General features: G+C 51.8%; 1 protein-coding gene across 1 annotated transcript in view; it reads right to left on the bottom strand.

Moving 5' to 3' along the window:
• The window catches only part of RBM33 (RNA binding motif protein 33), a 152,012-nt gene that overhangs the window by 26,863 nt on the left and 109,176 nt on the right, over positions 1-15,973 (bottom strand). Inside the window, 7 exon segments of the mRNA XM_077761688.1 lie at positions 6,230-6,318; positions 6,321-6,512; positions 6,515-6,665; positions 9,935-10,222; positions 11,938-12,064; positions 12,623-12,873; positions 13,169-13,320. Coding sequence (XP_077617814.1) covers positions 6,230-6,318; positions 6,321-6,512; positions 6,515-6,665; positions 9,935-10,222; positions 11,938-12,064; positions 12,623-12,873; positions 13,169-13,320 — 1,250 coding nt within the window.

Genomic DNA, 15,973 nt, shown 5'->3' with positions numbered 1-15,973 from the left:
CCCGTCCCCCACCCCCGACACAAACCCCTGGGGATACGGTCTCCTCCAGTGCGGCTCCTGCCGAAAACGCATGACCTGCAAGTGATCACGAGGCAAAGTACGACAAGCCCAAGGACAGATGACAAGATCATCAGCCTCCCCGTGTCAGAAAAGTCAAGGGCAAGACACACGGAGGCCGAGGCGCCGTCCCGGAGGGGGCCACACACAGCGGGAAGGTGGCTGCACGAGCGTCACCGGCACGACCGAGGAAAGGTGAGGCAGCAATTCTGTGTCACCGTGAGATCTCCTGAGCTGTGAGGACGTCCCCCCGTGGGTGTGAGAGAGAAGGTCTCGATGCTGAGAGAACACATGCTGTGTCTCCAACCCGCTCTCCGATCACACAAACACGGTCCCACACGGGCTGGTGGGTTGGACGGCGGCTCCATGGGTGCTTACAGCGCTTCTGCAGCTTCTCTTAACCCGAAGTCCCCTCCACAGTGAAGGGCCCCCGGCACACACGCACTCGCGGCCGGGGAGGCCCGCCACCTCTCCCACGGCCTCTAGAGAGACCTGAGAGGAACCCGAGCGCGGGCGAGCACAGCCCAGGCCCCGGCAGCGAGCTCGCGCGTGCCGCGCTTTGACAGCCTTTTAAAAATGAAATCCAAGGGTGTGGTGACCGCACAGCCGCCCTCCCGCCCGCTCCATGCGGCCAGCAGCACAAAGGGCTGTTGACGTCATCTGCTGCCTAAACTCTTAAAAATTTTATCACCTTGATTAGGATAAAGTCGCTGAATTCAGAAGGTACTTCCCTTTCCATAAAGAACACGAGATGGCAGCTGGAAAGAGGCCTTTCTTCCTCTAGCCGGTCAGCGCCTACTGACCCGGCGCCCTGGGCTCGGGCACCGCTGACCACACACGGAACCACGGCCCGTGGCCCGCCGTGCGCCGGCCAGCCTCGTCTTCCTGAGGCCGCCGGGGTCGGTCTGGGCCACCGCCAAGGCTGCCTGCACCGCCACCGAACGTGCCCTCCCCTGAAGACAGAGCTGCGGTCCCGATGAAGGTCCTCGCGGAAGACATGGCCGGGCCCACGCGTGCTCCGATTCTGGTGTCCCAGTGCGTGCTCACAAAGGATGGCTGGGGGACTACAGTAAGCTGACCCTGAGTAAACACTGCGTTTTTTCATATGTTTGCCCCCGTATCACTTGAATAGTTTTTCCAGATTATGTCTGGGTTGTGAACAGACCTATAATTTAATAAGACTGATCATTTGGCTTCTGAAAATTAAATAAATTTGGTAGCTCCCTGAGAAATGAGCAAATGGAGAATATTTCCATATTTCAAGTAGTTAAGGACCATTCCCTCAGACACAATTCTTTAGGCAGATCACGTACAGAGGAAGCTCAAAGGAGGCACAGGAAAGTTTGGAAGTATTTGCCAATTTCCAACACTCGTCATGAACCACCGCTCTACGGATGCCTCTTCTGGCAGAGCCGAGGAGACAGGAGCAGGGAACTGAAATTCGCACGTGCATGGACAGCCTCACAACAAAGGTCTCTTTAAACGGCAAATTCCCGGGGCGCCTGGGTGGCTTAGTCGGTTAAGCGTCCGACTTTCGCTTAGGTCATGATCTCGCGGTTCGTGGGTTCGAGCCCCGCGTCGGGCTCTGTGCCGACTGCCAGCTCAGAGCCTGGAGCCTGTTTCAGTCTGTGACTCCCTCTCTCTCTGACCCTCCCCTGCTCACGCTGTCTCTCTCTCTCTCTCCTAGAAATAAAAAATATTTAAAAAAAAAAACAACTGCAAATTCCCCAGGTTTTCACCTCAGTGTTTTAAATATAAACTTTGGCCTGACTTGACTTACACAAAAGTGTTCAAAGGCTCGCTTACAGCACAGGGCAAGGAAGGGCCGCACGCAGCCAGGCCACGCAGTGCCTCCCTCCAGCGGCCATGGTAACACAGGCTCCAGAACAGGAAGCCGGCCCCTCTCCAGCCCCGCCCCCGCCCCTGCGACTACACCCTGACCCCAGGTGTTGTCCCGCTTCCCAACACTCCCCAACACTCTCCAGTCAGTCGCCACCACTAGGGTTGGGCAAGCAAAATGAAACCTAATCATCATACTTCTAGAAGCCCCTGCTAAAACTTTTCTGCACCGACTGTGAACTCACTGGAAACGGCAGATTATCACCCTCATCAACGAGCACCGGAAAAAGCAGCAGCAGAAACAACTGCTACAAATGCTGGTAGAGAAACCTGGCTCTACCAGTCAGTAGCTGGGTGGCCCTGGGCTGTTGCCACAACCTCTCTGAGACTCCGTCCGCTCACCGTAAGATGGGGATGCAAGTACCTGCCTCACCCAGATGCCGTGAGCACACGCTAAGCACCGGAGGTAGGGAAACTACTTCTACGGAGGGCGTGCAATCACAGCCTGCATTTCTGGAAGGGGCTGTAAGAGCGCCCTACAAAGTAGCAGATGTGCAGGAGTGCCTTCCAGGTGCCAGAAAGTTCATCTCCTCCTTTCCCACAACGACTTTAAAAACCCCGTCCACATCCTGGAGACCTGGGTTCTGACAAATGAACTGACAGTTCAGGGCCCCAAACAGCGGAAGACACACGGCCATCCAGACACGGGGCTTCTTCCCACACAGCCACACTGCTCCTACCACGGGGCGCCACCGTGCACACACGCAAGCTCTCTGTTGAGAGAGACTTGCAATGTCCACGTTCCGTGACAGGGAAAATTACAAGGGCCAACTGCCGGCAAGACACCGACAGCCCGAGGAAAATGAAGAATCACTCTTCGAGCTCAACCCCGACCCTGGCCACCGCGACTGTGAGAATCAATACCAAAACAGGAAGGATTTTTATTAAGTTCTTTTTGCTTCCTATGCCCATGATGCATTAGCTGCAATAAAGAGACATGACACTAATAACCAGAAATTCTTTCGATGATGAGGGTGCAATAAAATCACTTTAGGGGCGCCTGGGCGGCTCAGTCAAGCATCCAACTCTTGATTTTAGCTCAGGTCAGGATCTCATGGTTCATGGGATTGAGCCCCATGTTGGACAGCGCTGAGACTGCTTGGGGTTCTCTCCCTCCCTCCCTCCCGGCCCCTCCTCTGCTGTGTGTGCTCCCTCTCTCTCTCTCAAATAAAATCACATCGCTTTAAAATATAACTAATAAAAGGGAAAACTACAAACAACTACTGCCTTAAGACTTGGGCTCCTTCACATTTAAACAACCCCTATTTAATAAAATCCAAACATAAGTTATTTGATTATAAATAATAAAATATGGAAAATAACAAGAGAATTGTGCATTGATTCACAATATGCTCACACGTAGAACTGAGAATTCTAAATTTAGTAAGAAGTTTCTGATCTGTACATCAGAGTACGAGTTCCCAGATGCCTCTGCTTGCCGGGCAGTCCTGCGGACACCTGCCTGGGTGGATGCCAGGACCACTTCAGCAGGGCGCCCACTACATGCTGCCCTGGGTCCCGTCTAGAAACCAAACAGCAGACCAGAGGAGGCTACTGAAAGCAAAGAATAATTCTAACGATGTAGACTGGATGCAGGTGTAGGTTACAAAAAGTAGGCAAGATTCCCTCCTGAGTAAATCCCTCCTTCTCGAGGAACCCTTACCAGCACCACACGGGACACACATGTTCTGCACTAAGAGGAAGTGAAGAGTGCGGGTCTCACAGCCAGAAACAAAAAGAACATGAGCACACAATAAGATGCTTTTATTCAGTAAGTGACTGTAAAGGTGAGGCGCACACACGACACTACGCGTAGGTGTGACAGGCAGGCCCGCAGCAGCCCCTTACACGAGGCCAGCTGAGCCCTGCGCCTTCACGTCACCGTCCCCGGGCAGAGGGCAGGCTGGCAGGGGCAGAAACGACAGTCAGGAGAAAGGCAGGGGCGAAACCGCTTCCCTTCTGCGTCACCTGGCACAGCCCTGAACGTGCTCCCTTAGCTCTTCTTTCTCAGGACGCCCGGGGGCTCAACTGGATGAGCATCTGACTTCGGCTCAGATCATGATTCTGCGGTTCGTGGCTTTGAGCCCCTCATCAGGCTCTGTGCTGACAGCTCAAAGCCTAGAGCTGGCCTCGGACTCTGTGTCTACCTCTCTCTCTCTCTCTCTCTCTCTCTCTCTCTCTCTCTCTCTCAAAAATAAATAAATAAAAGCTTTAGATGGGCGTCTGGGTGGCTCAGTCAACTGAGTGTCCAACTTGGGCTCAGGTCATGATCTCGCAGTTCAAGCCCCACGTCAAGCTCTGTGCTGACAGCTCGGAACCTGGAGCTGCTTCGGATTCTGTGTCTCCCTCTCTCTCTCTTTCCCCTGCTAGTGCATGTTCCATCTCTTTCTCTCTCAAAAATAAATGAACAAAAAAATTTTAAAGTATAGTTTCTTCCTACCAACAACAAAAACCAAGGCCTTTAGGGAAATACTATTTTTTCTGGTTCAGAGAGATACGAACAAGAGACATTTATCCTCCAAGAAGTCAAAAGTTGCCAGCACACTACCACCACAGGACTTGCTGAGATAAATCCTAAGATACAGAACGTGTTGGTTAGTTAACTTAAAACTTAAGAACTAAAAGGAGCATTAAAGAAAGTTGTTCCAGATTTTGGCACATAGCTTTTTTTACGTGAAATTTCTCTTTTCTGTGTATTATATTATATTCGCTTTTCTGTGTATTATAAAATTATACAGCATGACTCTAGAATACAGTCTGATACAAAAAATATGCCCCCCCAACTGGAGAAAAAGGCTACTTAAGTAGATAAATGCTTTTAAAGGAAAGGTGGTAGCAGGTTTGAAAGCCACTCTCTCAGAGCAGAGCGGCACCCCAGCCCGCCAGCCGCCCTCCCTTGTACACGGGCCACAGCGCCACACCGTACCAGCCACGGATGCCACAAGGAAAGGCCTATTCCCAGCCATGGCCCCATGGCCCCTCCTCCTAAGTTTTCAACTCAAGTAAAAAAAGTGAGACACTAAGTATGCCTGACACAAGGTCAGAACAAAAGGCCAGAGACACTACAGAACTGATTAACGCCTGGATTCTCGCCTCAAGAAAACAAATTCACACAATGTTAACAGAAGCTGAGGTGACAGAGGCCATCTGCTTATCAACATTTTGAATCACAATGAATGGAGGGAGAAAAAACAGATTTAGAGAAACCACAGAGTCTGCTGAACATGGGATTTCCAATTCGTATCCTTCTCCCAGAAGCCTGTTAGTACAGCGCGGGAGGAAGTCATACTTGCAAACGGACCCAGAAACAAAAGCGGTGGGCTGTCCCTAACCCGGTGCGCGACGTTCTCCACGAACCAGAGCCCCGGTGGGCCCGGTCTAGATGCCGGTCTCCCCACTGCCGGACCGGGCTGCGGGTCCCCTTCTGTGTGGGAGGGAAGAGCGCGCGGTCTACAGGGTCTTGTGTAGCGGGGGTCTGTCCGCGGCCCCTCCGAGCGCTGACCTGGCCCAGCCGCCACGACAGGCCTCACTGAGAATGCTCGAGAACAGGCACTGCTCACATTCAGAAATGCAGAGAGAAATGGGCTGTGCCTCCCTTGTACCGGCACAGCCTCACTCGAGAACCCTGCTGACCCTTCCGTCCCCTGCAGCAAGACAGACCACCCGGAGAGAAGATGGCAGTGTGGGGACAGTGCTGCTGAGGGGCGGCCCATTCCCCTGCCCCGGGCCTCCCTGAATCTGAAGCTACACAACGGGTTGTCTGCTGGTAAAGAAAATGTATCTATTAAAAAAAAATTTTTTTTAATGTTTTTATTTTTGAGAGCGAGAGTAAAGGTGGGGGGTATCAAAGAGAGAGGGAGACACAGAATCCAAAGTGGACTCCAGGCCCCGAGCTGTCAGCACAGAGCCCGACGCAGGGTTCGAACCCAAGAACTGTGAGGTCACGACCTGAGCCGAAGTGGGACGCGTAACTGACGGGGAGCCCCAGGCAATTTTATTATTAAGACAACGTGATGTTTCTGTCACAGACTGTCCACGAAAAGCAGCTACAACGGAAACGCGTCCGCTCGGGGGCTGCCACGCTGGCCTTTGAGAAGGCCTGGAGAACCACGCAGTCGGGAGGAGAACCTGACTGCCCTGATCGCCGGCCCGTGGGGCGCACAGGCTGCACCGCGTGGTCCCAGCACGTCCCCCCACCAGCCCCCCTCTGCAGACGAGGACACGGCACATGAGGCACAGACCGCAAGAGGCACTGGTGGCCTCGTCAACTTACCCCGCCTGACAGCTTAATCACCCTGACCTTGGAGCTGACGTGCGGCCCATCTCCGCTGCCGCCGCCGGCCCGGTGCATGACGGTCCNCTCTGCGGCACGGCTCTGGCCTGCCGGGGCACCTTGGGCGGCCGGGCCTGCGGTCCCTGGTACTGTGCGGCGGCGGCGGCTGCTTTAGGCGGCACGCTGGCGGCAGGGCCGTCCTGGTTCTTCACAAGGAGCCTGTTCTTCACAGTGGGTCTGGCAGGCGCGCCCGGGAAGGGCAGGAGCGGGTTCCCGTTGGCNGCTGCTGGGCCAGCAGCTCCAGCAGCTCCTTCTTCCTGGCGCCCGCCTGCTGCTGCCGCCGCAGCTCCTTCTGCTTCAGGATCTCCTCCCGGAGGCGCTTCTGCTCCTCGATCTTCAGGCGGTACAGGCGCGTCTCCTCATCCTCATCGGGAAACTGCAAGACAGAACACGCCGGCTTAGGGTGCAGAACTGGGGGGCGGGGGGGGCCACAGAGGCGGCGCGCGTCCCACACACGCCGACGCAGGGCCTGCGAGAAGCCATTCGACAGCTGCTGATGGCCTCTACGTGTGAACCCCTCCTCGGGGGGGAAATCACACGGCCCACCCAAGCTAATTTGGGAAATCTTATCAGAATATAAAAAACGAAATGATGTAAATTTCCACTCATTTACAAGTTGGAAACCAATTAAACCATTCACTTAAGATATCAAACCACGTTTCGAACGGAAGCGGCCACAGTGGGGGACGGCGCTGTCACACAGGTTTTATCTGGCTCCTGTCTGATGAACCAACAAAAGGTGAGTGTCAATGACCTGAGAAGGCCTGATTAGAACTATTGATTTTTGGTATAGAATTTTCAGCCCGATCTCAAACTCATTTGTCACAGAATAATTGGTTATAATGAACAGCACAAGTCAATCTCTCTGACCTTGAACTCATGCACTCTCCTCAGAATCAAAATGCTGCCAAATGCAGTATTGGAATATTAATGGTACATGAGGAATGCCTTTAATATGCCAGCCCCAAGCCATTCTGAAAGTCTATCAAAAGAAATCTTTGAAAAAGTTAACTTCCAGGATAAGCATCCTGTGAAGAAAGTTTATGAAAAGTTAAGCATTCGTTAAAAATTATAACTTAAAAAAAAATCGTGGATATCCTCATCCAGATATCTACAAAAGAACGTAATAGAATTTAATCTCTCTAGACTTCAGCTATTAACAAGTATACCTTAAGAACTGGGAACTAAGATCAAAAGGCAGCTGAAGACTCCCAGAGCCCATGCACTTGGCCTACAGGATACACAGTCAGGGCCTCATCAGGACTGGCCTGGCTGGTGTCAGAAGCAATTCCGACCTGCTTGGTCGCCTGATTTCAAAGTCTAGGACAGATGTGAAATAGCAAATCTGAAGGCAGAGGAGATACACAGGTGGGCGTCCGAGCAAAGGGAAAGCAGAAAACCTGAGACGCAGACAGCCATTCAAACGGCCCTGGGGCCGGGCGCTCAGGAAGCAGGCTGCCGGGGGAGAGCGGCGCGTCCAGAGGGCCCACTTGGTCCATGACACAGGAAAATGAACACTCACCGAGATGTCTCCCAAATAAGCAAGCAAGACTTAAAGTGTCTTCTCAAGTACACAGCACGTAGGTAAAAATACTTAGAAGCAGATTCATCCTTTATTCTATCATTACCAATTGGGTGAGTGTAAAAAAATAAACCACATTTTCCTAAGCAAAACAAACAGAAGACCTTTTACAAAGTAAAACCATCTTACTTTTGGTCCCAATCTGTGTGTACGTAAAGTTAAAAGCAAATAAATAATTCACACCATGGCAACCTGCAAGGCTCATTTCACATTTAAGGCTGCTGCTGGTTTCTACAGAAAGCTTCCACAGAAGCCTGCTTAAAATCAACTACTCTGAAAAAGAACAACACAAGTGGCTAGTGGGTGCCCAAAGCTCACTTTCCTCATTTTATTTAGCTACGTTACCTGAAAATAATGTGACTTATGTGACTTCATTTCTTCTGAACCAAAAATCATGTCACAACGTACAAGCAGGCACTAGCTACACAGACTAAAAGCAGGGCAGTTTTTAGCAAAATTTCTTTTCATAAACTACCTTGATCCGGTCTGCAAATCTGCATAATGTTTTCATACATCGATCTTAAAACCAAAAAACTCAGCCTTCTTCTAATGCAATCTTTGTAAACTGTTAACTCAGAATTTCTACTTGGTATTTACATATATTTGATAACACTGTATCAATAATTTATTAGGAAAATCTGATGCCAGCTCCCAATTTCAACTGAAAAATAACTGATTGAAAAACTATGATTTATTCTTTCATGCCTCTATTGTTATCTACACAAACTTTTTATTTTATTACTGAGATAGAGCAGGAGAGGGACACACACACACACACACAGAGAGAGAGAGAGAGAGAGAGAGAGAGAGAGAGAGAGAAATATCCCAAGCAGGCTCCAAGCTATCAGCACAGAGCCCAACATGAGGCTTGATCCCACAAACCGTGAGATCATGATCTGAGCAGAAATCAAGAGTGAGATGTTTAACACTCTGAGCCGCCCATAAGGAAACTCTTACTCTTTCGTTATAGTATGTTAATAAATGATACTTACTATACGTTACTTTTTAAAATACTGGTGTACCTTCTACATGCTGACCTCTTCCCACATGACAAGCACAAACACCACGGCTAGCAACAGTGGGCCGTTCCCGGGTGTAGTGCTGGCCCATGCGACAGTGGACTCCTCTCCGTGCGGTTAGAACCTCCATCTCACACATACTGCTTAGCTTCTGCGTCTGTATTTTAGGGAGCAGCCTGGACCTGAACCCCCACGCACAAAGCGCCAGACAAGCAGATCTACTTCTTTTACGGGAGATCAATAGCCCCAAGGGCATTGTCCCGGCCACAGATTTTACTAATGTTAAACAAGAGGTAATTAAAAAGTTCATGACTAATACTGTACTAATACCGAGCCACCCCTAAAGGAAAAGTAACAAGGGGGCCAAAACTAAATCAAGGTACAAATAAGGTCTTGGTTGGAAACATGTAAAATACTGTCTGCATTTATTATATGACTTATTCTATTTAACAATACATAGAATTCAAAATGAAAGCTGCCCACACAATCTCAGTTCAAGGCCAAGGTAAAAACGGTCCCATCCCCTAGCAGCAGGGTCAAAGAGAAACAGAATGTAACAGCACACACATGTCTGAGATCAGCTAACGACGGCCCTCGGCCAAATCCGGCACACAACTTGGTTTTGTTGCAAGTTTTACTGGACCACGGCAGCCACACCTGCTGACGTGGGAACGGTCCACGCGGGCTTCTGTGTTAAGACAGCAGAGCTGACTAATTATGAAGACCAGATGGAACGTAACGCCTCAGGTATTTACTATCTCGGCCGTCTCCAGAGATGATTTGCTCCCCGTTAGGAGGGGACAGGCTCTGCAGCATCAAGTCCAAGTGCACAAAACAGAAATACAATCTGATACCATAAACCCATGGAAATGACAGAGTGTTCTATGTGAAGGCTGCTGGGTTCAAAGAAGGAGCCAGGGGAAAAACTGTGAGAAGATTTTATGAAAAACTCACGGGATGAGAGTAAACTAACACATACAAGTTTATTATAAGGCTTCCTGTTAGAGCCCAAATTATTTCTTAATAAAAAAAAAAAAGTGCTACCTCTGGTTCTGTCTTTGCTTCTTCTTTGGGTTGAACCACAGGGCTAAGTGGCTTGACCTTGGCTTCAGTCTTCCCCTGCGCGGCCCTGGACCCTGCGCCAGGCCTGGCAGGTGGGGAGGTGCTGATTACAGGTTTCACTTGCGCTGCAGGCGTGGAGCAGCAGCGACTGCTACTCATCTCCATGACGTGCGCAGGGGCAATGGGCAACTCGCGCAAATTACTGTTCCTGGGGGCAGTGGGCTGCATCTGCTGCATTGGCCGCTTGGTGACATTCTGAGACGTGGTATTCTATCATGAGAAGAAAGAGATTCGAATGACAACTGGATACTTGGGAGAAAGATAAAAAGGCACATTATTAGATAAAAATATGGTAAAATTCATTTTAATTAGTAGGTGATTTCTCTTTTGGGGAGGAGGTACCTTTGCCCTGGTGAACACTCTTCTTCACGCATCAGTGTTCCCGCGCCCTGGGCCAGCGCACAGTACCGCTGAGGACCAGGACGGGCAAGGCTCTCACACTCACCTACAGACAGGCTCCTCCTTCACAGAAATTATACGAGCTGGCTGCGCTCGGCCCTTACTATGGGGACGATGTTTTCAGCAGAACCGATGGGACCAACAAAGGATTACGAGCACCACTTTCCCGGAATTCAAGGCGGCACAGGGAAAAGAATGAAGCGGTACATCAGTACGCTATGAAAATCCACTCTCTGCACGAGGAACATGCTCCAGAGAGGCAAGTCTTAGTCATGCTCCTCCCTGCGGTTCTGAGCAGAAACACAGCCCAGCGAGGAGCTTAGGGGCGGGAACCGGCTGTGGGAGCACTGAGCTCCAAGGGCACGCAGGTCACTATTAAAGGGTGCAAGGCTGGGGGCGCAGGCTGCCATTGTTCTAACACAATGAAGCCTAAGTGACAATGCACCTGCCCGAAACTCCTTCCTCTTTTTTTTTTTTTTTAAGTTTATTCCTTATTGGGGTGGGGGGGGGCAGAGAGAGGGAGGCAGAGGGAGGGAATCCCACGCAGGCTCCACGCTGCCACTGCAGACCCCCACGGGGGGCTCCAACCCACAAACTATGAGATTATGACCTGAGCCAAAATCAACAGCCAGATGCTCAACCAACTGAGCCACCCAGGCGTGCCCCCTTCCTCGTATCTTATATCACTAGTCTCATTGTTACTCTAAGGAGGAAAGAAAGGCAAGTATGAGAAAAACTGAGATTAAAAGCAGCTAAGTGACAGACTTGAAGCTCAAGGTCAAAGGGAGAGTACTAAAAGGAAAACCCAACTATCTAGCCTTGGCCCGGAACTCTAACCATTAGCCTCTTTACAGAGTTATTTAATGGATGACAAGGCACGAGCAGTGACTACTGTCTTTTACATTTACAGCAATGCACACTGCGTAGTTCCCTTTGAAGCCTGACAGGCCACACAGCACACCTGCTGAGGGCATCCGAGGCCCCATCCTCACAAACAGATGCACTGCTGACCTCCCACAGTCCGATACAGGCTCCATGAGGGCAGGCAAGTCACCCCTTTCGTTCACTGCAGTCTTCCCAGGAGCTCAATGGCGCCTAGCAAGAGGCTGTCCAGTCGTTTCCTCCTGAATTCACTTCTTTATGCAGAACACAAGGACACAGAGGCGGCACATCCAATAAAAAATAAAGTAGCGGCAAAGGCGGAGTGGCCATTGCCCAAAAGTGGTATTTCCTAGCGCTCCGTGTCTGCTGACAGTATCTGCCACCCTGAGGGCTACCTAGACGCCTACAAGTAAGATGATGAAGTAAATACTGTTAATGGTCTTTCTGGCACAAAAGGGAGCTCATTAATTTCTGCAGTCAAGAAAATCAATTTCCTAAGCAGTCTCTTACACACACACTCCCTTCGGAGAAATACAACGTACCACACACGTTTCAGAAATTAAATGGGAGCCGGAAAACATTCGCCTCACAGGCGCTGCCCCGGAACAACGGCGCGCGGGGAAGGAAGGCAGCGGGCCACTTACGTGCCGGAGCCCCTGGCGCTGGGGACACTGCATCCGAGCGCCGCCGGGCTGGGGCTGCGCCGCCTGCAGGTGAGGCCGGAACTGCGGCTGCGCCATGGGCATCAGCGGNGCTCCAATTCGGCCAGTTCTTGTAAACCCCACCAGACTCGGGAGGCGGTACTAAACTTTCATCTTAGATTTGCTGACAGAGGTCACGTTATCTAAAACGGGCAACAAGCCCAAAGCCATCATCCTACAGCTTGTGCCTGCCCTGAGTCGTCTTCAGCCCCGGACCCCGGGAACGTGTTCTACGGGACGGAGCTCGNGGCCCCTCCTAGACACAGGACCTCTTCATTTCCTTTGGAAGTACTTCCTACTCAAACGTCTCAGCAGCGGAGACGCGCTCCTCGTCTTTTGTAACAGAAAGGGAAGTGAACCAACACTTTATCCCACGTCGACAACCTAAATAATAATCCTTTTCTGCACTTTAGGGAGTCTGCGTGTTTCTGAACGCTTGATTCAAAAACACCATCATTATGCAACTTAATGTAAATTTGGGGTACAGGCAGAAAGTACGGGGCAAACAAGAGCTCCCAGACACTCAGGGGGCCCGGGAAGCGTGACCCACAGCAGAGGGCACTCCAATCTTTCAAATAAGGGCCCAGCACAGTGCTTCTTCCCCTGGCGCACAGACTCTGTCTGCTACACGGCGGAGCCGCCGGAGGGGACAGGCCGGCCTTTGCACGGGGAGGCCTCCTGCCCTAATGCCATCAGCGCCACAGCCTTTCGGAGTGTTTTCACATCCCCCGAACGACCACTGCTTTTCCCATTTCTCCAGGCGTGGAGGTAAAGGGCACGGTCAAGAAAGCAGCAGGCTTCTGCGGTGCCCCGGGCTCTCCCGCAGGGCCTGCCCNCGGGGACCGGCCCGGGCGTGTGCTGCGGGAACTCCGGGGGGCCCTGGGGAGCGAGGGGGCGGGTGTGAGCGAGGAGCGGGTCCGCGCGCCCACAGCCTCACGTCAGGATGCAGCGCGGCGCCGTCAGCACGGCGGGACGCCGGTCTCAAGCTCGTGAAACCCACGCGACTACGGCCCCTCCTTGCCCATTCATCCACAAAGACCGAGTGTCGACTTGCAGCGTCCCCGGCATATTCTTCTTCTCCAACACGCAGTCATTTGCTACCTTTTTAACACAGCCACAAGCCACACCTTTATGCCTGACAAGAAAGGAAACTGAACGTGTACATAACACACACCAGCAGCTTCTGGCGAACAGGCAACGCGAGCTGCTGAGGAAACGCACTCCCGCCACAATCGCTGGGCGTGCACGGCCCGGCCAGGCCCTTGGACTCCCACCCGTGAACATTCTTCATTAACTCCTTGTCGCCAACTCCTTGTCGCCAGAACTCTACACGGACAAACCAAAATTACTTCCATTTTCAGGGGGCCTTGTAAGTATTTGTGAAAATGCTTTTTAGTTTGTTTATTCATTTTTGAGGAAGGGGAGGGGCAGGGAGAGAGGGAGAAACCCAGGCAGGCTCCGTGCTGTCAGCCCAGAGACCGACATGGGATCATGACCTGAGACGAAATCAAGTCGCTTAACCAACTGAGCCGCCCGGGTGCCCCCGTGTAGATTCTTTAAAGTACGACATTTCCATTTTTTTGGTGAGGCATTTCAAGAAACCCTCACAAATTTTTTTTTGCTTCTCCAGAAAGAATTCAGTAATTATACATATCAAAATAATTTTCATTTAAGAACATCTTGTTCTTTGAAACTCAACCAGTATTTCTCAACTTTTAAAAAGTCACACTCCTTCTTGGGGCGCCTGGGTGGCTTGGTCAGTTGGGCATCCGACTTTCGCTTGGGTCATGATCTNAAAAAGTCACACTCCTTTCTCATGAACTTGTAAGTCACTTTATCACTAACACACTCAGCTGTTGTCTCCAAATGTGCCGTCGTCCTGTTGCACTGCGAGCGTTTTTGCAGACTAACTGACCTTCCTTCTTGGTGTAACCATCTGTGCTCGCCATGACGCCCAAACAACAGCATGCAGTGAGCGGAACGGCCCCGTGAATAGCTCCGGCTCCAGAGAAGCCCCCTGGGTGCAGATGTGGCCCCGCAGCAGGACTGTCCCCACCGGGCAGATTCTAAGGGAACCAGCCTGGAGAGCCTCAGGGGCCAAGCCAACTCTTGGGGGCACCGGGTCTGCCACAAGGTTATTAGAGATCCAGTCCCGAAACCCGGGCTGGCGCCAGGGCCAGCTGCAGGGGAGCCGGCGCACCTGCCGCGCACTGGGCACGAAGCGGCCGCGGGGGACGGCCTGGGGAGGCGTCGGGCAGCTGGATTCAGGGTCCCTTCCCTTGCATCTCGGGCTGGTCCTGCAGCCCAGGGGAAGCCCAGTCGGGAGGCTGGAGAACGGAGTCAAGGCTCAGGGCGGGCTGTGAACCGAGGCTGAGGTCTCGTCACCGGCAACCACGGTGGGAAACACTTCGTTCTGCTTACCCAGATGCCCAGCCCCTGCATCTGTGAGCCAGTGCTAAGGATACTCCAACAGTGACCAACAATTGCAGGGATTTGCACGGATTTAAAGAAACCACCTCGGTAAAGCCAGGAGAGTCAGTCGAGCATCGATACTGTATGAACACCTCCTTCAGAGCAAGGACCAATGGGGACTGGGGCCCTCAGCCCACCGGACACCTTCGTCGCCTGTGGCTTCGGTACCGCACACCGGGCTGTGCAGAGCCCCAACCACTCGACCCGGTGAAAGCATGGCACAGCGAGAGTGTGCGTCCCACTTCACAGCCAAGCCACCGGGAACTCGGGGCACCGGGTGCCCACGGTGACACCGTTCTGTCGTGTTGTTGTTTTTAATCAGAGATTGCAATACTCAAGGAAAACAAGTTTAAAAACTCCCACAGGATTAATTTTATTCATAACATAATGAAAATGAAGGAGGGAAAGTTTCAACCCATGACATAAATCTTATCAAAATGACTAGAGCTGGGGGTTTTAAAAACCATTATTTTTCCTTGACTTAGACATGGAAACAACAGCCTACAGCCGACTGAGAATTCTGAGTTCTGAAAACCATCGCATTATACACAAACTTCAACGTTCCGTATTTCATCCATCTTTACAGAAAATGTTCACTCTGCTTCTGCCTCAGCCAAGACGCACTGTCTCTACAGAGAAGGGCTTCCGGTAAGTGCTCGTATACAAGCTTCATCTTCTCCTGCCCTGCTTCCCTCTCTCCCCAGCTGCCAGTCCAGTGCGTGGCCCAGGGAGGGACCCCCGCGGCCCCCTTCACGGACCACTGAGGGCTGCTGCATGGAAGCTAGGACACTACGAGTGAGGGTTTAACTGCACCTTCCCATGCTCCTGCCCGGGACTCCCACTGCCCAGGGGACACCGCCATCTTTGAGCATCTTGGGTCCCTCCCTCACATCCCGGTCCTCCGTACCATCAGGTAAGGGTCTCCTGCCCTGGGCACACAGGGACTCCCAGTCCACAGCCCCTGCAATGCTCCTTCATCCTCTGTGTCCCATCTGCTTCTGTTCCCCTTCAGCTACGCAGAATATTCGAGCATGCATGATGTACTTGCTGCTAATTTTTACTCTAACATGACATTTGGTCAGATTTTCATTAAAAAAAGAGGAATAGCACGTGAAATTATAACTGAGGTTGTAAGTATGACACCGCTGATTTGTTGAGAGGCTTTCTTCCTGAACTGCGGTCAGCAAACACCGGGGCTCCTCACTCGTTGGCTCTGTTAGTCACTCCTAGGTTAACGAGCTGACCAAAAATGCAGGCACAGGGAGGCAGCGTCAGAAAGAAGGGCAGCAAGAATACAGTGTACTTTCTGAGAAAGCGGGGAGTCCTCTGGGGTCGCTTCCACTAAGCCCTGAGGTCCTGGGTTGGGTTCATGGCTGGAAAGCAGCAGCACTCACTGTGAGAACCTTCTGTGAACTCAGAACTGTCCCCGGCCCGGGGAAAGCCAGGTCCCAGCCCGCCAGTGTTTGGAACCTTCCGCAGACAGCACTGCCTTCTCCTACTCGGGAGG

This window comes from Crocuta crocuta, unplaced genomic scaffold (assembly GCF_008692635.1).
Source record: "Crocuta crocuta isolate KB4526 unplaced genomic scaffold, BGI_CrCroc_1.0 scaffold408, whole genome shotgun sequence".
Taxonomy (NCBI): Eukaryota; Metazoa; Chordata; class Mammalia; order Carnivora; family Hyaenidae; genus Crocuta; species Crocuta crocuta.
The sequence above is the reverse complement of the archived record's forward strand: the minus strand, read 5'-3'. Positions and strand labels throughout refer to the sequence as shown.